This window comes from Salmo salar, chromosome ssa03 (genome assembly GCF_905237065.1).
Source record: "Salmo salar chromosome ssa03, Ssal_v3.1, whole genome shotgun sequence".
Taxonomy (NCBI): Eukaryota; Metazoa; Chordata; class Actinopteri; order Salmoniformes; family Salmonidae; genus Salmo; species Salmo salar.
This window is the reverse complement of record NC_059444.1, coordinates 4,095,977-4,115,255: the sequence shown is the minus strand read 5'-3', so window position 1 is coordinate 4,115,255 and position 19,279 is coordinate 4,095,977. Positions and strand designations below refer to the sequence as shown.

Below are 19,279 nucleotides of genomic sequence, written 5' to 3'. Positions count from 1 at the left end.
TTTTAGAAAGAGAGGGTCCAGATTGTCTAGCCCTGCTGATTTGTAGGGGTCCAGATTTTGCCGCTCTTTCAGAACATCAGCTATCTGGATTTGGGTGAAGAAATGGGAGAGGCTTGGGCAAGTTGCTGTGGGGGGTGCAGTGCTGTTGACCGGGGTAGGGGTAGCAAGGTGGAAAACATGGCCAACCGTAGAAAAATGCTTATTGAAATTCTCAATTATTGTGGATTTATCAGTGGTGACAGTGTTTCTTAGCCTCAGTGCAGTGGGCAGCTGGGAGAAGGTGCTCTTACCCTCCATGGACTTTACAGTGTCTCAGAACTTTTTGGAGTTTGTGCTGCAGGTTGCAAATTTCTGTTTGAAAAAGCTAGCCTTTGCTTTCCTAACTGCCTGTGTATATTGGTTCCTGACTTCCCTGAAAAGTTGCATATCACGGGGGCTATTCGATGCTAATTCCGTACACCACAGGATGTTTTTGTGCTGGTCAAGCGCAGTCTGGTGTGGAGTGAACCAAGGGCTATATCTGTTCATGGTTCTACATTTTTTGAATGGGGCATGCTTATTTAAGATTGTGAGGAAAGCACTTTTAAAGAATAACCAGGCATCTTCTACTGACGGAATGAGGTCAATATCCTTCCAGGATACACCGGCCAGGTCGATTAGAAAGGCCTGCTCGCTGAAGTGTTTTAGGGAGCGTTTGACAGTGATGAGGGGGTGGTCGTTTGACCGCAGACCCATTACGGACGCAGGCAATGAGGCAGTGATCGCTGAGATCCTGGATGAAGACAGCAGAGATGTATTTGGAGGGCAGGTTGGTTAGGATGATATCTATGAGGGTGCCTGTGTTTACCTGGTAGGTTCATTGATAATTTAGGTAGCATTGCTAACCATCCAAGGTGGTGCTAATGCTATTAGTAGCGTTGCTAACCATCCAAGGTGGTGCTAATGCTATAGGTAGCATTTCTAACCATCCAAGGTGGTGCTAATGCTATAGGTAGCGATGCTAACAATCCAAGGTGGTGCTAATGCTATAGGTAGCGATGCTAACAATCCAAGGTGGTGCTAATGCTATAGGTAGCGATGCTAACAATCCAAGGTGGTGCTAATGCTATAGGTAGTGATGCTAACAATCCAAGGTGGTGCTAATGCTATAGTTAGCGATGCTAACCATCCAAGGTGGTGCACCCTGAAGTCATAGTAGCAACTGAAGATCTGTCATCAAACAAAGTTAGAACCATGGCAGCCTGGGTACATGTAGAGCAACTCACCTAATGCAGTCATTTAAAAAGAAAGAAAGTTCCAGTATCTAACCTGATGTAGCTGTCCTTTGGAGGGATGAACTCGTGGAAGAACTGGAACTGGTAGAGGTAAAGGACGACCAGGTGTCCAGCGCTGAATATGGCCATGAGGACACACATACAGCTGAAGATGAGGGTGTCGAAGGTCCGACAGAACGACCACCATGTACACAGGAACAAGAACACGAAGAAGTAGACTGCCGACGTCATAGAGGGCAGAATTATACCTGGTGGAAACAGAAAAAATAATAAGCATTCAGATATAAGAAATATGACCAGAAGTTTATATACAGCAAGCTACGCTGTGGGTGAGATGTGAGCATTCAGATATAACAGATAGGACCAGAAGTTTTTCCAGACCACCTGACCTGACTAAGAAAATCTCTGGGCCCTATTTTTACTATAGTCATATTTAAGAAATACAAACTCTCTGGGCCCTGGTTTCACTATTTTCACTATTTCACTAAATATAATAACAGTTATAAAAAAGGGTTGGTACACAGTAAGATAGTTGGAGGCTGATTCTACCACTGAAAGACACTGACCTGTTAGTCCTAGTAGTATGGTGACCACCACTTTCCCTGCGGTGCTGATCAGATTCCCAATGATCTCCTTCACTTTGGACGCCACGGCAGCGACGCGACCCAGAATCTTCATCTTGGTGCTCTCCTCTTCCTCCTCCTCCTCTTCTTCCTCCTCCTCTTCCTCCTCCTCCTCTTCCTCCTCCTCCATTTCTTCCTCCTCCTCTTCCTCCTCCTCTTCTCCGCCCTCGTACCCAGCCTCAAAGTTTTCATCCAACAGGACATTGTCATCAAGGCTAAGATCTTCCTCTTCCACCTGGTTGGTAGACAGAGAGTTCAAAGTTCACAGACAGTGTGCCTAAACGATTCAAAGCCCATCCAAAATGGATACATACTTGTTCCTGCAAAAACCAGCACCTGGTTCTAGACATACTGCGGTGCACAGGCTTTTATTTTGTATTTCTTTCAACAATTCAGTGTATAAAGAAAGGGAAGGACAAACGTCTTCATAGAGAACTACTGGTTAGAGGTGGCCAAACCTCCTCATGAAGAACTACTGGTTAGAGGTGGCCAAACCTCCTCATAGAGAACTACTGGTTAGAGGTGGCGAAACCTCTTCATAGAGAACTACTGGTTAGAGGTGGCCAAACCTCTTCATGAAGAACTACTGGTTAGAGGTGGCCAAACCTCTTCATAGGGAACTACTGGTTAGAGGTGGCCAAACCTCCTCATGAAGAACTACTGGTTAGAGGTGGCCAAACCTCCTCATAGAGAACTACTGGTTAGAGGTGGCCAAACCTCCTCATAGAGAACTACTGGTTAGAGGTGGCCAAACCTCCTCATAGAGAACTACTGGTTAGAGGTGGCCAAACCTCCTCATAGAGAACTACTGGTTAGAGGTGGCCAAACCTCCTCATAGAGAACTACTGGTTAGAGGTGGCCAAACCTCCTCATGAAGAACTACTGGTTAGAGGTGGCCAAACCTCTTCATAGAGAACTACTGGTTAGAGGTGGCCAAACCTCCTCATAGAGAACTACTGGTTAGAGGTGGCCAAACCTCCTCATAGAGAACTACCGGTTAGAGGTGGCCAAACTTCTTCCTAGAGAACTACTGGTTAGAGGTGGCCAAACCTCTTCATAGAGAACTACTGGTTAGAGGTGGCCAAACCTCTTCATGAAGAACTACTGGTTAGAGGTGGCCAAACCTCTTCCTAGAGAACTACTGGTTAGAGTTGGCCAAACCTCTTCATAGAGAACTACTGGTTAGAGGTGGCCAAACCTCTTCCTAGAGAACTACTGGTTAGAGGTGGCCAAACCTCTTCATAGAGAACTACTGGTTAGAGTTGGCCAAACCTCCTCATGAAGAACTACTGGTTAGAGATGGCCAAACCTCCTCATAGAGAATTACTGGTTAGAGGTGGCCAAACCTCTTCATAGAGAACTACTGGTTAGAGGTGGCCAAACCTCCTCATAGAGAACTACTGGTTAGAGGTGGCCAAACCTCCTCATAGAGAACTACTGGTTAGAGGTGGCCAAACCTCCTCATAGAGAACTACTGGTTAGAGGTGGCCAAACCTCTTCATGAAGAACTACTGGTTAGAGGTGGCCAAACCTCTTCCTAGAGAACTACTGGTTAGAGGTGGCCAAACCTCTTCATATAGAACTACTGGTTAGAGGTGGCCAAACCTCCTCATGAAGAACTACTGGTTAGAGGTGGCCAAACCTCCTCATGAAGAACTACTGGTTAGAGGTGGCCAAACCTCCTCATAGAGAACTACTGGTTAGAGGTGGCCAAACCTCTTCATGAAGAACTACCGGTTAGAGGTGGCCAAACCTCTTCATAGAGAACTACTGGTTAGAGGTGGCCAAACCTCCTCATAGAGAACTACTGGTTAGAGGTGGCCAAACCTCTTCATAGAGAACTACTGGTTAGAGGTGGCCAAACCTCCTCATAGAGAACTACTGGTTAGAGGTGGCCAAACCTCTTCCTAGAGAACTACTGGTTAGAGGTGGCCAAACCTCTTCATAGAGAACTACTGGTTAGAGGTGGCCAAACCTCTTCATGAAGAACTACCGGTTAGAGGTGGCCAAACCTCCTCATGAAGAACTACTGGTTAGAGGTGGCCAAACCTCCTCATAAAGAACTACTGGTTAGAGGTGGCCAAACCTCTTCATAGAGAACTACTGGTTAGAGGTGGCCAAACCTCCTCATAGAGAACTACTGGTTAGAGGTGGCCAAACCTCTTCATGAAGAACTACTGGTTAGAGGTGGCTAAACCTCCTCATAGAGAACTACTGGTTAGAGGTGGCCAAACCTCTTCATGAAGAACTACTGGTTAGAGGTGGCCAAACCTCTTCATAGAGAACTACTGGTTAGAGGTGGCCAAACCTCCTCATGAAGAACTACTGGTTAGAGGTGGCCAAACCTCCTCATAGAGAACTACTGGTTAGAGGTGGCCAAACCTCTTCATAGAGAACTACTGGTTAGAGGTGGCCAAACCTCTTCATAGAGAACTACTGGTTAGAGGTGGCCAAACCTCTTCATAGAGAACTACTGGTTAGAGGTGGCCAAACCTCCTCATAGAGAACTACTGGTTAGAGGTGGCCAAACCTCCTCATAGAGAACTACTGGTTAGAGGTGGCCAAACCTCCTCATAGAGAACTACTGGTTAGAGGTGGCCAAACCTCCTCATGAAGAACTACTGGTTAGAGGTGGCCAAACCTCCTCATAGAGAACTACTGGTTAGAGGTGGCCAAACCTCCTCATAGAGAACTACTGGTTAGAGGTGGCCAAACCTCCTCATGAAGAACTACTGGTTAGAGGTGGCCAAACCTCCTCATAGAGAACTACTGGTTAGAGGTGGCCAAACCTCCTCATAGAGAACTACTGGTTAGAGGTGGCCAAACCTCCTCATGAAGAACTACTGGTTAGAGGTGGCCAAACCTCCTCATAGAGAACTACTGGTTAGAGGTGGCCAAACCTCCTCATGAAGAACTACTGGTTAGAGGTGGCCAAACCTCTTCATGAAGAACTACTGGTTAGAGGTGGCCAAACCTCCTCATAGGGAACTACTGGTTAGAGGTGGCCAAACCTCTTCATAGAGAACTACTGGTTAGAGGTGGCCAAACCTCTTCATAGAGAACTACTGGTTAGAGGTGGCCAAACCTCTTCATGAAGAACTACTGGTTAGAGGTGGCCAAACCTCTTCATAGAGAACTACTGGTTAGAGGTGGCCAAACCTCCTCATAGAGAACTACTGGTTAGAGGTGGCCAAACCTCTTCATAGAGAACTACTGGTTAGAGGTGGCCAAACCTCTTCATGAAGAACTACTGGTTAGAGGTGGCCAAACCTCTTCATAGAGAACTACTGGTTAGAGGTGGCCAAACCTCTTCATAGGGAACTACTGGTTAGAGGTGGCCAAACCTCCTCATGAAGAACTACTGGTTAGAGGTGGCCAAACCTCTTCATAGAGAACTACTGGTTAGAGGTGGCCAAACCTCCTCATGAAGAACTACTGGTTAGAGGTGGCCAAACCTCTTCATAGAGAACTACTGGTTAGAGGTGGCCAAACCTCCTCATAGAGAACTACTGGTTAGAGGTGGCCAAACCTCCTCATAGAGAACTACTGGTTAGAGGTGGCCAAACCTCCTCATGAAGAACTACTGGTTAGAGGTGGCCAAACCTCTTCATAGAGAACTACTGGTTAGAGGTGGCCAAACCTCCTCATAGGGAACTACTGGTTAGAGGTGGCCAAACCTCTTCATAGAGAACTACTGGTTAGAGGTGGCCAAACCTCTTCATGAAGAACTACTGGTTAGAGGTGGCCAAACCTCTTCATAGAGAACTACTGGTTAGAGGTGGCCAAACCTCTTCATAGAGAACTACTGGTTAGAGGTGGCCAAACCTCTTCATGAAGAACTACTGGTTAGAGATGGCCAAACCTCTTCATAGAGAACTACTGGTTAGAGGTGGCCAAACCTCCTCATAGAGAACTACTGGTTAGAGGTGGCCAAACCTCTTCATAGAGAACTACTGGTTAGAGGTGGCCAAACCTCTTCATAGAGAACTACTGGTTAGAGGTGGCCAAACCTCTTCATGAAGAACTACTGGTTAGAGGTGGCCAAACCTCTTCATAGAGAACTACTGGTTAGAGGTGGCCAAACCTCCTCATAGAGAACTACTGGTTAGAGGTGGCCAAACCTCTTCATAGAGAACTACTGGTTAGAGGTGGCCAAACCTCCTCATGAAGAACTACTGGTTAGAGGTGGCCAAACCTCCTCATAGAGAACTACTGGTTAGAGGTGGCCAAACCTCCTCATAGAGAACTACTGGTTAGAGGTGGCCAAACCTCCTCATGAAGAACTACTGGTTAGAGGTGGCCAAACCTCCTCATGAAGAACTACTGGTTAGAGGTGGCCAAACCTCTTCATAGGGAACTACTGGTTAGAGGTGGCCAAACCTCTTCATAGGGAACTACTGGTTAGAGGTGGCCAAACCTCTTCATAGAGAACTACTGGTTAGAGGTGGCCAAACCTCTTCAGAGAGAACTACTGGTTAGAGGTGGCCAAACCTCCTCATAGAGAACTACTGGTTAGAGGTGGCCAAACCTCTTCATGAAGAATTACTGGTTAGAGGTGGACAAACCTCCTCATAGAGAACTACTGGTTAGAGGTGGCCAAACCTCCTCATAGAGAACTACTGGTTAGAGGTGGCCAAACCTCCTCATAGAGAACTACTGGTTAGAGGTGGCCAAACCTCTTCATAGAGCACTACTGGTTAGAGGTGGCCAAACCTCCTCATAGAGAACTACTGGTTAGAGGTGGCCAAACCTCCTCATGAAGAACTACTGGTTAGAGGTGGCCAAACCTCCTCATAGAGAACTACTGGTTAGAGGTGGCCAAACCTCCTCATAGAGAACTACTGGTTAGAGGTGGCCAAACCTCTTCATAGAGAACTACTGGTTAGAGGTGGCCAAACCTCTTCATGAAGAACTACTGGTTAGAGGTGGCCAAACCTCCTCATAGAGAACTACTGGTTAGAGGTGGCCAAACCTCTTCATAGAGAATTACTGGTTAGAGGTGGCCAAACCTCGTCATAGAGAACTACTGGTTAGAGGTGGCCAAACCTCCTCATAGAGAACTACTGGTTAGAGGTGGCCAAACCTCCTCATGAAGAACTACTGGTTAGAGGTGGCCAAACCTCCTCATAGAGAACTACTGGTTAGAGGTGGACAAACCTCCTCATAGGGAACTACTGGTTAGAGGTGGCCAAACCTCCTCATTAAGAACTACCGGTTAGAGGTGGCCAAACCTCTTCATAGAGAACTACTGGTTAGAGGTGGCCAAACCTCCTCATGAAGAACTACCGGTTAGAGGTGGCCAAACCTCTTCATAGAAAACTACTGGTTAGAGGTGGCCAAACCTCCTCATAGAGAACTACTGGTTAGAGGTGGCCAAACCTCCTCATAGAGAACTACTGGTTAGAGGTGGCCAAACCTCTTCATAGAGAACTACTGGTTAGAGGTGGCCAAACCTCCTCATGAAGAACTACTGGTTAGAGGTGGCCAAACCTCCTCATAGAGAACTACTGGTTAGAGGTGGCCAAACCTCCTCATAGAGAACTACTGGTTAGAGGTGGCCAAACCTCTTCATAGAGAACTACTGGTTAGAGGTGGCCAAACCTCCTCATGAAGAACTACTGGTTAGAGGTGGCCAAACCTCCTCATAGAGAACTACTGGTTAGAGGTGGCCAAACCTCCTCATAAAGAACTACTGGTTAGAGGTGGCCAAACCTCCTCATAGAGAACTACTGGTTAGAGGTGGCCAAACCTCCTCATGAAGAACTACTGGTTAGAGGTGGCCAAACCTCCTCATGAAGAACTACTGGTTAGAGGTGGCCAAACCTCCTCATGAAGAACTACTGGTTAGAGGTGGCCAAACCTCCTCATGAAGAACTACTGGTTAGGGATGGATCTATAGTACATTTACCCCGAGTAAAAATGGGAGGGACATGCTCAGTCAAGGCGAGGGTTCAGTATTCTTAGTTTTTTTAATCTAGTCCAAGGGAGGGTCATGTTGATGACATTTCTATATTTCTCAGTATTTTAGAATTAATTGCTTATTAGTCTATACACTGAGACTGAGTGTACAATTTTTGGGGGGATTAAAAACAATGTTTCTTGCCCATGATGGATTTCTCAGAGTTATTAACCTCACAATAAGCCAGATTCATGTAACTTATATTGTGGTCCTGAAACTTTAAGATTTTTAAACCAGACAGCTTTTAGGGAAACACTTGTGAACTTCTCTCGTTGGGTTAAACCACAGAAGAAAAGTAGCCAGCAGTTAAAGCTTGACTTTTTTCTGTGTCGGTAGGCCTACTCTGTAGGACTAACGTTTGAAAAGTACTCAGCTTCCTAATTAAGTCTCAGATTTAACAAGACACACTGATTTGGCATTGGAGAAGTATGATAAGATGAACACAGGTCTATCTCTCTGTCCGTTCCTAGCCTGTAATTTGTGTGGTATAAAAAAATATTAAAATTACGTAAAATTACATTCTCGGACCTGCAAATAGGATTATAGATTCATGCAATGCTTTTACTATAAAGGAGATATTTCCACCCCTACTCTTGTCCACGGTGGTCTGTGAACTCACAACCTTCTGGCCCGCAGCCCTGTGCGCTATCAAAATTCCTGCGTTGCCATGTAACGCTGACAGGACGAAGAACAGATTCTAAAACTGCATATCTAAGGCTCTGGTCTGTCCAAGAGGTGAGGGTAAACGGTAGACATGTTCTCTACTATCCATTTTATGTTTTAATAATTATTTTGTGTATAGGAGATGGTCACTTGTGTTCAGGGAGGGTTTAGGTAAAATATATATTGCTGAAGGGAGGGCTATACATTTTAATTAGAGAGATCTGATTTTCTTCCATGTAACCCTTATTATAAATAACGTTTACTCCCTTAGTGTGTGGCACATTGAGTTTGTTGCTAGAGCTGTCCATGGTTCTGAAACACAACTAAATGGTTCTGAAACACAACTAAATGGTTCTAAAACACGACTAAATGGTTCTGAAACACGACTAAATGGTTGTGAAACACGACTAAATGGTTCTAAAACACGACTAAATGGTTCTGAAACACGACTAAATGGTTCTGAAACACGACTAAATGGTTCTAAAACACGACTGAATGGTTCTGAAACACGACTAAATGGTTCTAAAACACGACTGAATGGTTCTGAAACACGACTGAATGGTTCTGAAACACGACTAAATGGTTCTGAAACACGATTAAATGGTTCTAAAACACGACTGAATGGTTCTGAAACACGACTGAATGGTTCTGAAACACGATTAAATGGTTCTAAAACACGACTGAATGGTTCTGAAACACGACTAAATGGTTCTGAAACACGACTAAATGGTTCTAAAACATGACTAAATGGGACCCGCCTAGAAAATAGTGCAAATAAAGAAAAACCCTTGAATGAGTAGGTGTGTCCAAACGTTTGACCGGTACTGTACATGCATACACGCTGGAATACCCCTCTTTTGGCCGGTTGTGTATATTATATAAAAGTTTTTGGACACCTTTTCAAATTAGTGGATTCAGCTTTTTTTGTCACACCCGTTACTGACAGGTGTATACAATCGAGCACGCAGCCATGCAATCTCCATTGACAAACATTGGCAGTAGAATGGCCTTACTGAAGAGCTCAGTGACTTCCAACGTGGCGCCGTCATAGGATGCCACCTTTCCAACAAGTCAGTTTGTCAAATTTCTGCCCTGCTAGAGCTGCTCCAGTCAACTGTAAGCACTGTTACTGTGAAGTGGAAATGTCTAGGAGCAATAACGGCGAGAGAGAGACAAACTTTTCCAAGGAAAAACACCTCAGATACATCGTAATGTTCACATTAAGATTCGGGAAACATTCAAGACCTCAAATGTTCTTATTTAACTGAACTCTGAAACAGGTTGCTAACTATACATCCATGGTGGATATCAACTTCGTTTTACGTAGCAAGATGGCGCCGGCAGAGATGGTCGCCTCGCTTCGCGTTCTTAGGAAACTATGCGGTATTTAGTTTTTTTATGTATTATTTATTACATTGTTACCCCAGGAAATCTTAAGTCTTATTACATACAGCCGGGAAGAACTATTGGATATAAGAGTGACGTCTACTTGCCATCATTACGACCAGAAATACGACTTTCCCGAAGCGGATCCTCTGTTTGGTCCACCACCCAGGACAATGGATCAGATCCCAGAAGCCGAGTAAAAACTATGGCGCCGCAGAAGGGGCAGACGGAGTGGCCTCCTGGTCAGGCTCCATAGACGTGCACATCGGCCACCGCTGCTGAGTATACTAATCGACAATGTCTAGTCTCTTGACAACAAGGTAGACAAAAATCGAGAAAAGGGTTGCCTTCCAAAGAGACATCAGAGATTGTAACATTCTCTGTTTCACGGAAACATGGCTCTCTCGGGATATGTTGTCGGAATCGGTTCAACCACCAGGCTTCTCCATGTATCGCGCCGACAGAGATAAACACCTCTCTGGGAGGAGGAAGGGCGGGGGTGTATGCTTCATGATTAACGACTCATGGTGTAATCATAACAACATACAGGAACTCAAGTCCTTCTGCTCACCCGTCCTAGAATTCCTTACAATCAAATGCCGGCCATATTACCTCCCAAGAGAATTCTCGCCAATTATCTTCACAGCTGTGTACATTCCCCCTCAAGCAGACACCAAGATGTCCCTCAAGGAACTTCACTGGACTCTATGTAAACTGGAAACCATATATCCTGAGGCTGCATTTATTGTAGCTGGGGATTTTAACAAAGCAAATTCGAGAACAAGGCTACCTAAATTTGATCAGCATATTGATTGCACTACGCGCGGGGGTAATACACTCGATCACTGCTACTCTAACTTCCACAATACATACAAAGCCCTCCCCAGCCCTCCCTTTGGCAAGTCCAACCATGACGCCATCTTGCTCCTACCGTCTTATAGGCAGAAACTCAAACAGGATGTACAAGTGACTAGAACCTCTCAAAGCTGGTCTGACCAATCGGAAGCCACGCTTCAAGATTGTTTTGATCACGTGGACTGGAATATGTTCCGGTCAGCCTCCGAGAACAACATCGCCCTATACGCTGACTAGGTGAGTGTGTTTTATAAATAAGTGCATTGGAGATGTTGTGCCCACTGTGACTATTAAAACCTTCCCTAACCAGAAACAGTGGATGGATGGCGGCATTCGCGCAAAACTGAAAGCACAAACCACCGCATTTAACCATGGAAAGAGGTCTGGGAATATGGCTGAATATAAACAGTGTAGAGATTCCCTCCACAAGGCAATCAAACAAGCGAAATGCTGGTACAGGGACAAAGTGTAGTCGCAATTCAACGGCTCAGACACGAGACGTATGTGGCAGGGTCTATATATATAATCACAGACTACAAAAAGAAAACCAGCCACGTCAAGGACACCGACATCACGCTTACAGACAAACTAAACATATTCTTTGCCCGCTTTGAGGACAATACAGTGTCACCGACGCGGCCCCCTAACAAGGACTGCCCCCCCCCCCTTCTCCGTGGCCGACGTGAGTAAAACATTTAAACGTGTTAAACCATGCAAGGCTGCCGGCCCTGACAGCATCCCTAGCCGCGTCCTCAGAGCAAACCAGCTGGCTGGAGTGTTTACGGACATATTCAATCTCTCCCTATCCCAGTCTGCTGTCCCCACATGGTTCAAGATGGCCACCATTGTTCCTGTACCCAAGAAAGCAAAGATAAACTAAACTAAATGACTACCGCCCCGTAGCATAGATTACTTGTTAGATATTACTGCACTGTCGGGAACTAGAAGCACAAGCATTTCGCTACACTCGCATTAACATCTGCTAACCATGTGTATGTGACCAATAACATCTGCTAACCATGTGTATGTGACCAATACAATTTGATTTAACTTGATTTGATAAGGTTTAATAAACCTTTAAAGCATTGAGGTATTTCATAACCAATTCATAACATTTGTGAAGTAATTGTTGTGATGATAAATTAATGTTAATAAAAGGAAATAAACTGAGTTTATAATAGAAAAATATAAAGTTTTATTGTTGTAAATGTTTTCATTAAGAGTTCAACTTCAATTTAATAAATGGAAGAAACCTAAAAGTGTGTGTGTGTGTGTGTGTGTGTGTGTGTGTGTGTGTGTGTGTGTGTGTGTGTGTGTGTGTGTGTGTGTGTGTGTGTGAGTGCGTGCGACTGTGTGTGTGTGTGTGTGTGTGCGTGCGAGTGCGTGCGAGTGTGTGTGTGTGTGTGTGTGTGTGTGTGTGTGTGTGCGCGCGCGTGTCCCTCCACTCACCCCGTCCTCCGGTTCGAAGTCGTAAACCACGTCCTCCGGTGGTCTCTTTTGGACCAGACTGTGACACAGCAGCCAGCAGCCCAGACCAGTTAGAAACATCCCTATGTCAGGGAGAAACACACGAATCCCGTTCCCTGCATCTGCACCTATCACACTGGACACAGACACACAGACAGAAACAGACTGTAAACAGACACACAGACAGTACAGTCATACCTACACAGATCACACTGGACACAGACACACAGACAGAAACAGACTGTAAACAGACACACAGACAGTACAGTCATACCTACACAGATCATTGTAGACAGACACACAGACAGTACAGTCATACCTACACAGATCATTGTAGACAGACACAGACAGTTGAGTCATACCTACACAGATCACACTGTAGACAGACACACAGACAGAAAGACAGTACAGTCATACCTACACAGATCACACTGTAGACAGACACACAGACAGACAGACAGTACAGTCATACCTACACAGACCACACTGTAGACAGACACACAGACAGACAGACAGACAGACAGACAGTACAGTCATACCTACACAGATCACACTGTAGACAGACACACAGACAGACAGACAGTACAGTCATACCTACACAGATCACACTGTAGACAGACACACAGACAGACAAACAGTACAGTCATACCTACACCTACAGTATCACACTGGACACAGAGAGACAGAGAGAGACAGATCAGAGTTACCGTTATTACTTTTCATTATGTCTGTCTTTACAACCTCTCTGGGATATGGAGACAGTTCAATAGGTTCATGGATATAATATACAGTGCGTTCGGAAAGTATTCAGACCCCTTGACTTTTTCCACATTTTGTTACGTTACAGCCTTATTCTGAAATGGATTAAAAAATGTACAAATTCTCATCAATCTAAACACAATACCCCATAATGACATCACAATACCCCATAATGACATCACAATACCCCATAATGACATCACAATACCCCATAATGACATCACAATACCCCATAACGACAAAAAAATGGATTTTAGAAATGCTTGCAAATTAATAAAAAAAAACTGAAATATCATATTTACATAAGTATTCAGAACCTTTATTCAGTACTTCGTTGAAGCACCTTTGACAGCGATTACAGCCTCGAGTCTTCTTGGGTATGATGCTACAAGCTTGGCACACCTGTATTTGGGGAGTTTCTGCCATTCTTCTCTGCGGATCCTCTCAATCTCTGTCAGGTTGGATGGGGAGCGTCACAGCACAGCTATTTTCAGGTCTCTCCAGAGATGTTCGATTGGGTTCAAGTCCGGGCTCTGGCTGGGCCACTCAAGGACATTCAGAGACTTGTCCCGAAGCCACTCCTGCGTTGTCTTGGCTGTGTGCTTAGGGTTGTTGTCCTGTTGGAAGGTGAACCTACGCCCCAGTCTGAGGTCCTGAGCACTCTGGAGCAGGTTTTCATCAAGGATCTCTGTACTTTGCTCTGTTCATTTTTCCCCTCAATCCTAGTTTCCCAGTCCCTGCCACTTAACAACATCCCCACAGCATGATGCTGCCACCACCATGCTTCACCGTAGGGATGGTGCCAGGTTTCCTCCAGACGTGACGTTTGGCGATCAGAGTTCAATCTTGGTTTCATCACACCAGAGAATCTTGTTTCTCATGGTCTGAGAGTCTTTTAGGTGCCTTTTGGCAAACTCCAAGCGGGCAGTCATGTGCCTTTTACTGAGGAGTGGCTTCCATCTGGCCACCCTAGCACAAATGCCTGATTGGGGGAGTGCTGCAGAGATGGATGTCCTTCTGGAAGGTTCACCCATCTCCACAGAGGAACTCTGGAGCTCTGTCAGAGTGACCATCGGGTTCTTGGTCACCTCCCTGACCAAGGCCCTTCTCATCCGACTGCTCAGTTTGGCCGGGCGGCCAGCTCTAGGAAGAGTCTTGGTGGTTCCAAACTTCTTCCATTTAAGAATGATGGAGGCCAATGTGTTCTTGGGGACCTTTGTTGGGTTCTGAACAAACAGAGTTAAACTCACAGACAACTTAAAAAAGCTCAAACCAAGTTTATTCACCCACTGGGTCAAACAGCTGCAAAGACAAAGACATGATTACACAAACACATATTTTTATACCCTCCTACTCCTTGCACATCTAGACAGCCAATACATCTCTGTTGCTAGTCAGGAACATAATGGGTTTCTCTCACTGGTGTAGTCATGGCCCTGCCTCATGCTAGAACCTTCGTGGGCAAGTATAGTGCATAATTAAGTATAAGTGTATAATAGGACTGTTCCTACTCACTTTGTCTGACCTGATCTCGGCCCGAATTCCTCACTCCTCCCTAAATCACGGCTGTCCGACCTTATCAGTTATCAGTTATTAACTTATCTGTTGCCTTTCACCTCCTTCCTTAGGAGCCATGGGTTTTTTAACAATAACGTGTTTGAAAGAATGCTTGACTTTCTGCACTCCCTCTTGTCTCAGTAACTCTCCATACACCTAGTTCTTATCCACCCTCCGTTGACCCCAACACATTCCAACATTCTGTATACATGTACAGTAATCAATTAGTTCTACTATGGTAACATGAATATGTATATTTCAAGCTAGAATCCAACACTTTCAATGCTGCAGAATATATATTTTTTTGGTACCCTTCCCCAGATCTGTGCCTCAACACAATCCTGTCTCGGAGCTCTACGGGCAATTCCTTCGACCTCATGGCTTGGTTTTTGCTCTGACATGCACTGTCAACTGTGGGACCTTTATATAGACAGGTGTGTGTCTTTCCAAATCATGTCCAATCAATTGAATTTACCACTGGTGGACTCCAATCAAGTTGTAGAAACATCTCAAGGATGATCAATGGAAACAGCACACACCTGAGCTCAATTTTGAGTCTCATAGCAAAGGGTCTGAATACTTATGTAAATAAGGTATTTCAGTTTTTTATATTTTCAAAATTTTCAAAACATTTCTAAAAACCTGTTTTTGCTTTGTCATTATGGGGTATTGTGATGTCATTATGGGGTATTGTGATGTCATTATGGGCTGTTGTGATGTCATTATGGGCTATTTTGTGTAGATTGATAAGGGAAATAGATTTATTTAATCGATTTTAACATCAACAGACTGACAGACATAATGAGGTTTAACGTCAACAGACTCACAGACATAATGAGGTTTAACGTCAACAGACTCACAGACATAATGAGGTTTAACATCAACAGACATAATGAGGTTTAACATCAACAGACTCACAGACATAATGAGGTTTAACGTCAACAGACTCACAGACATAATGAGGTTTAACATCAACAGACATAATGAGATTTAACATCAACAGACATAATGAGATTTAACATCAACAGACATAATGAGATTTAACATCAACAGACATAATGAGGTTTAACATCAACAGACATAATGAGATTTAACATCAACAGACATAATGAGGTTTAACATCAACAGACATAATGAGGTTTAACATCAACAGACATAATGAGGTTTAACATCAACAGACATAATGAGGTTTAACATCAACAGACTCACAGACATAATGAGGTTTAACGTCAACAGACTCACAGACATAATGAGGTTTAACATCAACAGACATAATGAGATTTAACATCAACAGACATAATGAGATTTAACATCAACAGACATAATGAGGTTTAACATCAACAGACATAATGAGGTTTAACATCAACAGACATAATGAGGTTTAACATCAACAGACATAATGAGGTTTAACATCAACAGAAACCACAGGTTGAGAAGGACAGGTCAGAACCATCAGAAGCATTTAGAAACATAGTCTGTGTCCCAAATTGTACCCTATTCCCTACATAGTGCACTACTTTTGACCAGAGCCCTAAATAATTATACTGAACAAAAATAAAGTGTTGGTCCCATTTTTCATGAGATGAAATAAAAGATCCCAGAAATGTTCCATACGCACAAAAAAAAAAGATAGCGGGAGATATATTTCACAGTATATTCTCATCTGTGGTACGTTCTGCTGTCATCTAATGTGTGACATTTTGATTCAGGTTTGATATTTTATTAACGTCAGAAATGATGCACATGAGATATACAGCAGAAATACCGTATATAATAATAACTTTATTCACTTTATCTACGTACTGTACATGTTTTCTTTATCTCTTACCTCTCAAAGCCGATCTGTCGTATGGATCTCTCCCACCTGGAACCTGGAGAGAAAACACAGAAGAACATCATCAGAGCAGGTAGGGCTATGTTTCCCTGCAGGTAGGGCTATGTTTTCTCTGCAGGTAGGGCTATGTTTTCTCTGCAGGTAGGGCTATGTTTTCTCTGCAGGTAGGGCTATGTTTTCTCTGCAGGTAGGGCTTTGTTTCTCTGCAGGTAGAGCTATGTTTCTCTGCAGGTAGGGCTATGTTTCTCTGCAGGTAGGGCTATGTTTCTCTGCAGGTAGGGCTATGTTTTCTCTGCAGGTAGGGCTATGTTTTCTCTGCAGGTAGGGCTATGTTTTCTCTGCAGGTAGGGCTATGTTTTCTCTGCAGGTAGGGCTATGTTTCTCTGCAGGTAGGGCTATGTTTTCTCTGCAGGTAGGGCTATGTTTCTCTGCAGGTAGGGCTATGTTTCTCTGCAGGTAGGGCTATGTTTTCTCTGCAGGTAGGGCTTTGTTTCTCTGCAGGTAGGGCTATGTTTCTCTGCAGGTAGGGCTATGTTTCTCTGCAGGTAGGGCTATGTTTCTCTGCAGGTAGGGCTATGTTTCTCTGCAGGTAGGGCTATGTTTCTCTGCAGGTAGGGCTATGTTTCTCTGCAGGTAGGGCTTTGTTTCTCTGCAGGTAGGGCTTTGTTTCTCTGCAGGTAGGGCTTTGTTTCTCTGCAGGTAGGACTTCGTTTCTCTGCAGGTAGGGCTATGTTTCTCTGCAGGTAGAGCTATGTTTCTCTGCAGGTAGGGCTATGTTTCTCTGCAGGTAGGGCTATGTTTTCTCTGCAGGTAGGGCTATGTTTCTCTGCAGGTAGGGCTATGTTTCTCTGCAGGTAGGGCTATGTTTCTCTGCAGGTAGGGCTTCGTTTCTCTGCAGGTAGGGCTATGTTTCTCTGCTACCTGAAGTGTTCCTGATCTCCGTTGTGTATTTCAAGACACATTTCCAGGTATTCTATTATTTTCTATTCACCTCATACAGGAAATGACCCACGGCTGATAATGCCTTAGTTCCAGAGAAAACACACCATCACATTGTGACTGGAGACTACAGACTAATCTAGACTAATGACAAATCAATGTGGAGGTTTATTATGTGAGTAGTTAGGTGTTGAATATCCTACTAATGGTAGTGTTGTTGTGGAGACCGTTGAAATAGGGCTCCTGAGTGGCGCAGTGGTCTAAGGCACTGCATCTCAGTGCAAGAGGCATCACGACAGACCCTGGTTCGATTCCAGGCTGTATCACAACCGGCCGTGATTGGGAGTCCCATAGGGCGGTGCACAATTGGCCCAGCGTCGTCCCGGTTTGGCTGGGGTAGGCCGTCATTGTAAATAAGCATTTGTAGACCCGTGTGGCTCAATTGGTAGAGCATGGTGTTTACAATGCCAGGGTTGTGGGTTCAATTCCCACGGGGGACCAGTATGGAAGAAAAAAAAAAACGTATGAAATGTATGCATTCACTACTGTAAGTCCCTCTGGATAAGAGCGTCTGCTAAATGACTAAAAAAATTAAATAAAAAGTAAAATAATAATAATAAAAATAAATAGAATCTCCACCCATTATGACCTGAATGGGAAGGTCAGCTCTATACATTCCATCTCTATGGTTCAGACACTACATAGGCAGACAGTTTTATCTCAACACAGACACATCTTTCTTCTGACAGGTCTTAGTCATTTTAGGCTACCTCTTCTCGCTCTACAAATTGGTGATCTCTCTCTCTCTCTCTGTCTCTCTCTCTCTCTCTCTCTCTCTGTCTCTCTCTCTCTGTCTCTCTCTCTCTCTCTGTCTCTCTCTCGCTCTGCCTCTCTCTGTCTCTCACTGTCTCACTCACTCTCTCTCTCTCTCTCTCTCTCTCTCTCTGTCTCTCTCTCTCTCTCTCTCGATCGCTCTCATTCTCACAACCACTCTCAATTTCTCTATCTGTCTGTCTGTCTCTCTCTCGCTCTGCCTCTCTCTCTCTCTGTCTCTCACTGTCTCTCACTCTCTTTCTGTCTCTCAATTTCAATGTCATTTTAAGGGCATTATTGGCATGGGAAACACATGTTAACATTGCCAAAGCAAGTGTAGTAGATAAAAAATGTTAGAACCCCATTAACACGAAACTACAACATTCTATAACAGCCATGTTAGAGCTCATTAACATCACACTACAACATTCTATAACAGCCATGTTAGAACCTCATTAACACTACAACATTCTATAACAGCCATGTTAGAACACCATTAACATGACACTACAACATTCTATAACAGCCATGTTAGAAAACCATTAACATGATACTACAACATTCTATAACAGCCATGTTAGAACCACATTAACATGACACTACAACATTCTATAACAGCCATGTTAACTCCCCATTAACATGACACTACAACATTCTATAACAGCCATGTTGGAACCCCATTAACAGGACACGACAACATTCTATAACAGCCATGTTAGAACCCCATTAACATGATACTACAACATTCTATAACAGCCATGTTAGAACCCCATTAACATGACACTACAACATTCTATAACAGCCATGTTAGAACCCCATTAACATGACACTACAACATTCTATAGCAACCATGTTAGAACCCCATTAACATGACACTACAACATTCTATAGCAACCATGTTAGAACCCCATTAACATGACAACATTCTATAACAGCCATGTTAGAACCCCATTAACATGGCACTACAACATTCTGTAACAGCCATGTTAGAGCGCCATTAGCATCATAACACAGCATTATGCATGCAACATGCAACATGTCTTAGGGTAATGTGAGGGGAATTAAGCCTCATCCAGGATAGCTAGCAGAGGAAAGGGATTTATTTTCCAAATGATATACTGTCAATACACACCACGTATTTATATTCTGA

At 44.1% G+C, this 19,279-nt stretch overlaps 1 protein-coding gene across 1 annotated transcript in view; it reads right to left on the bottom strand.

The window, feature by feature from the left end:
- LOC106596600 (piezo-type mechanosensitive ion channel component 2) overlaps positions 1 to 19,279 on the bottom strand; it is a 172,195-nt gene that overhangs the window by 141,200 nt on the left and 11,716 nt on the right. Inside the window, exons 3-6 of the mRNA XM_045714337.1 lie at positions 16,372 to 16,414; positions 12,210 to 12,363; positions 1,841 to 2,132; positions 1,309 to 1,522 (exon numbers count right to left, since the gene is read on the bottom strand). Of these exons, the coding sequence (XP_045570293.1) occupies positions 1,309 to 1,522; positions 1,841 to 2,132; positions 12,210 to 12,363; positions 16,372 to 16,414 (703 nt within the window). The remainder of the gene's footprint in view (positions 1 to 1,308; positions 1,523 to 1,840; positions 2,133 to 12,209; positions 12,364 to 16,371; positions 16,415 to 19,279) is intronic.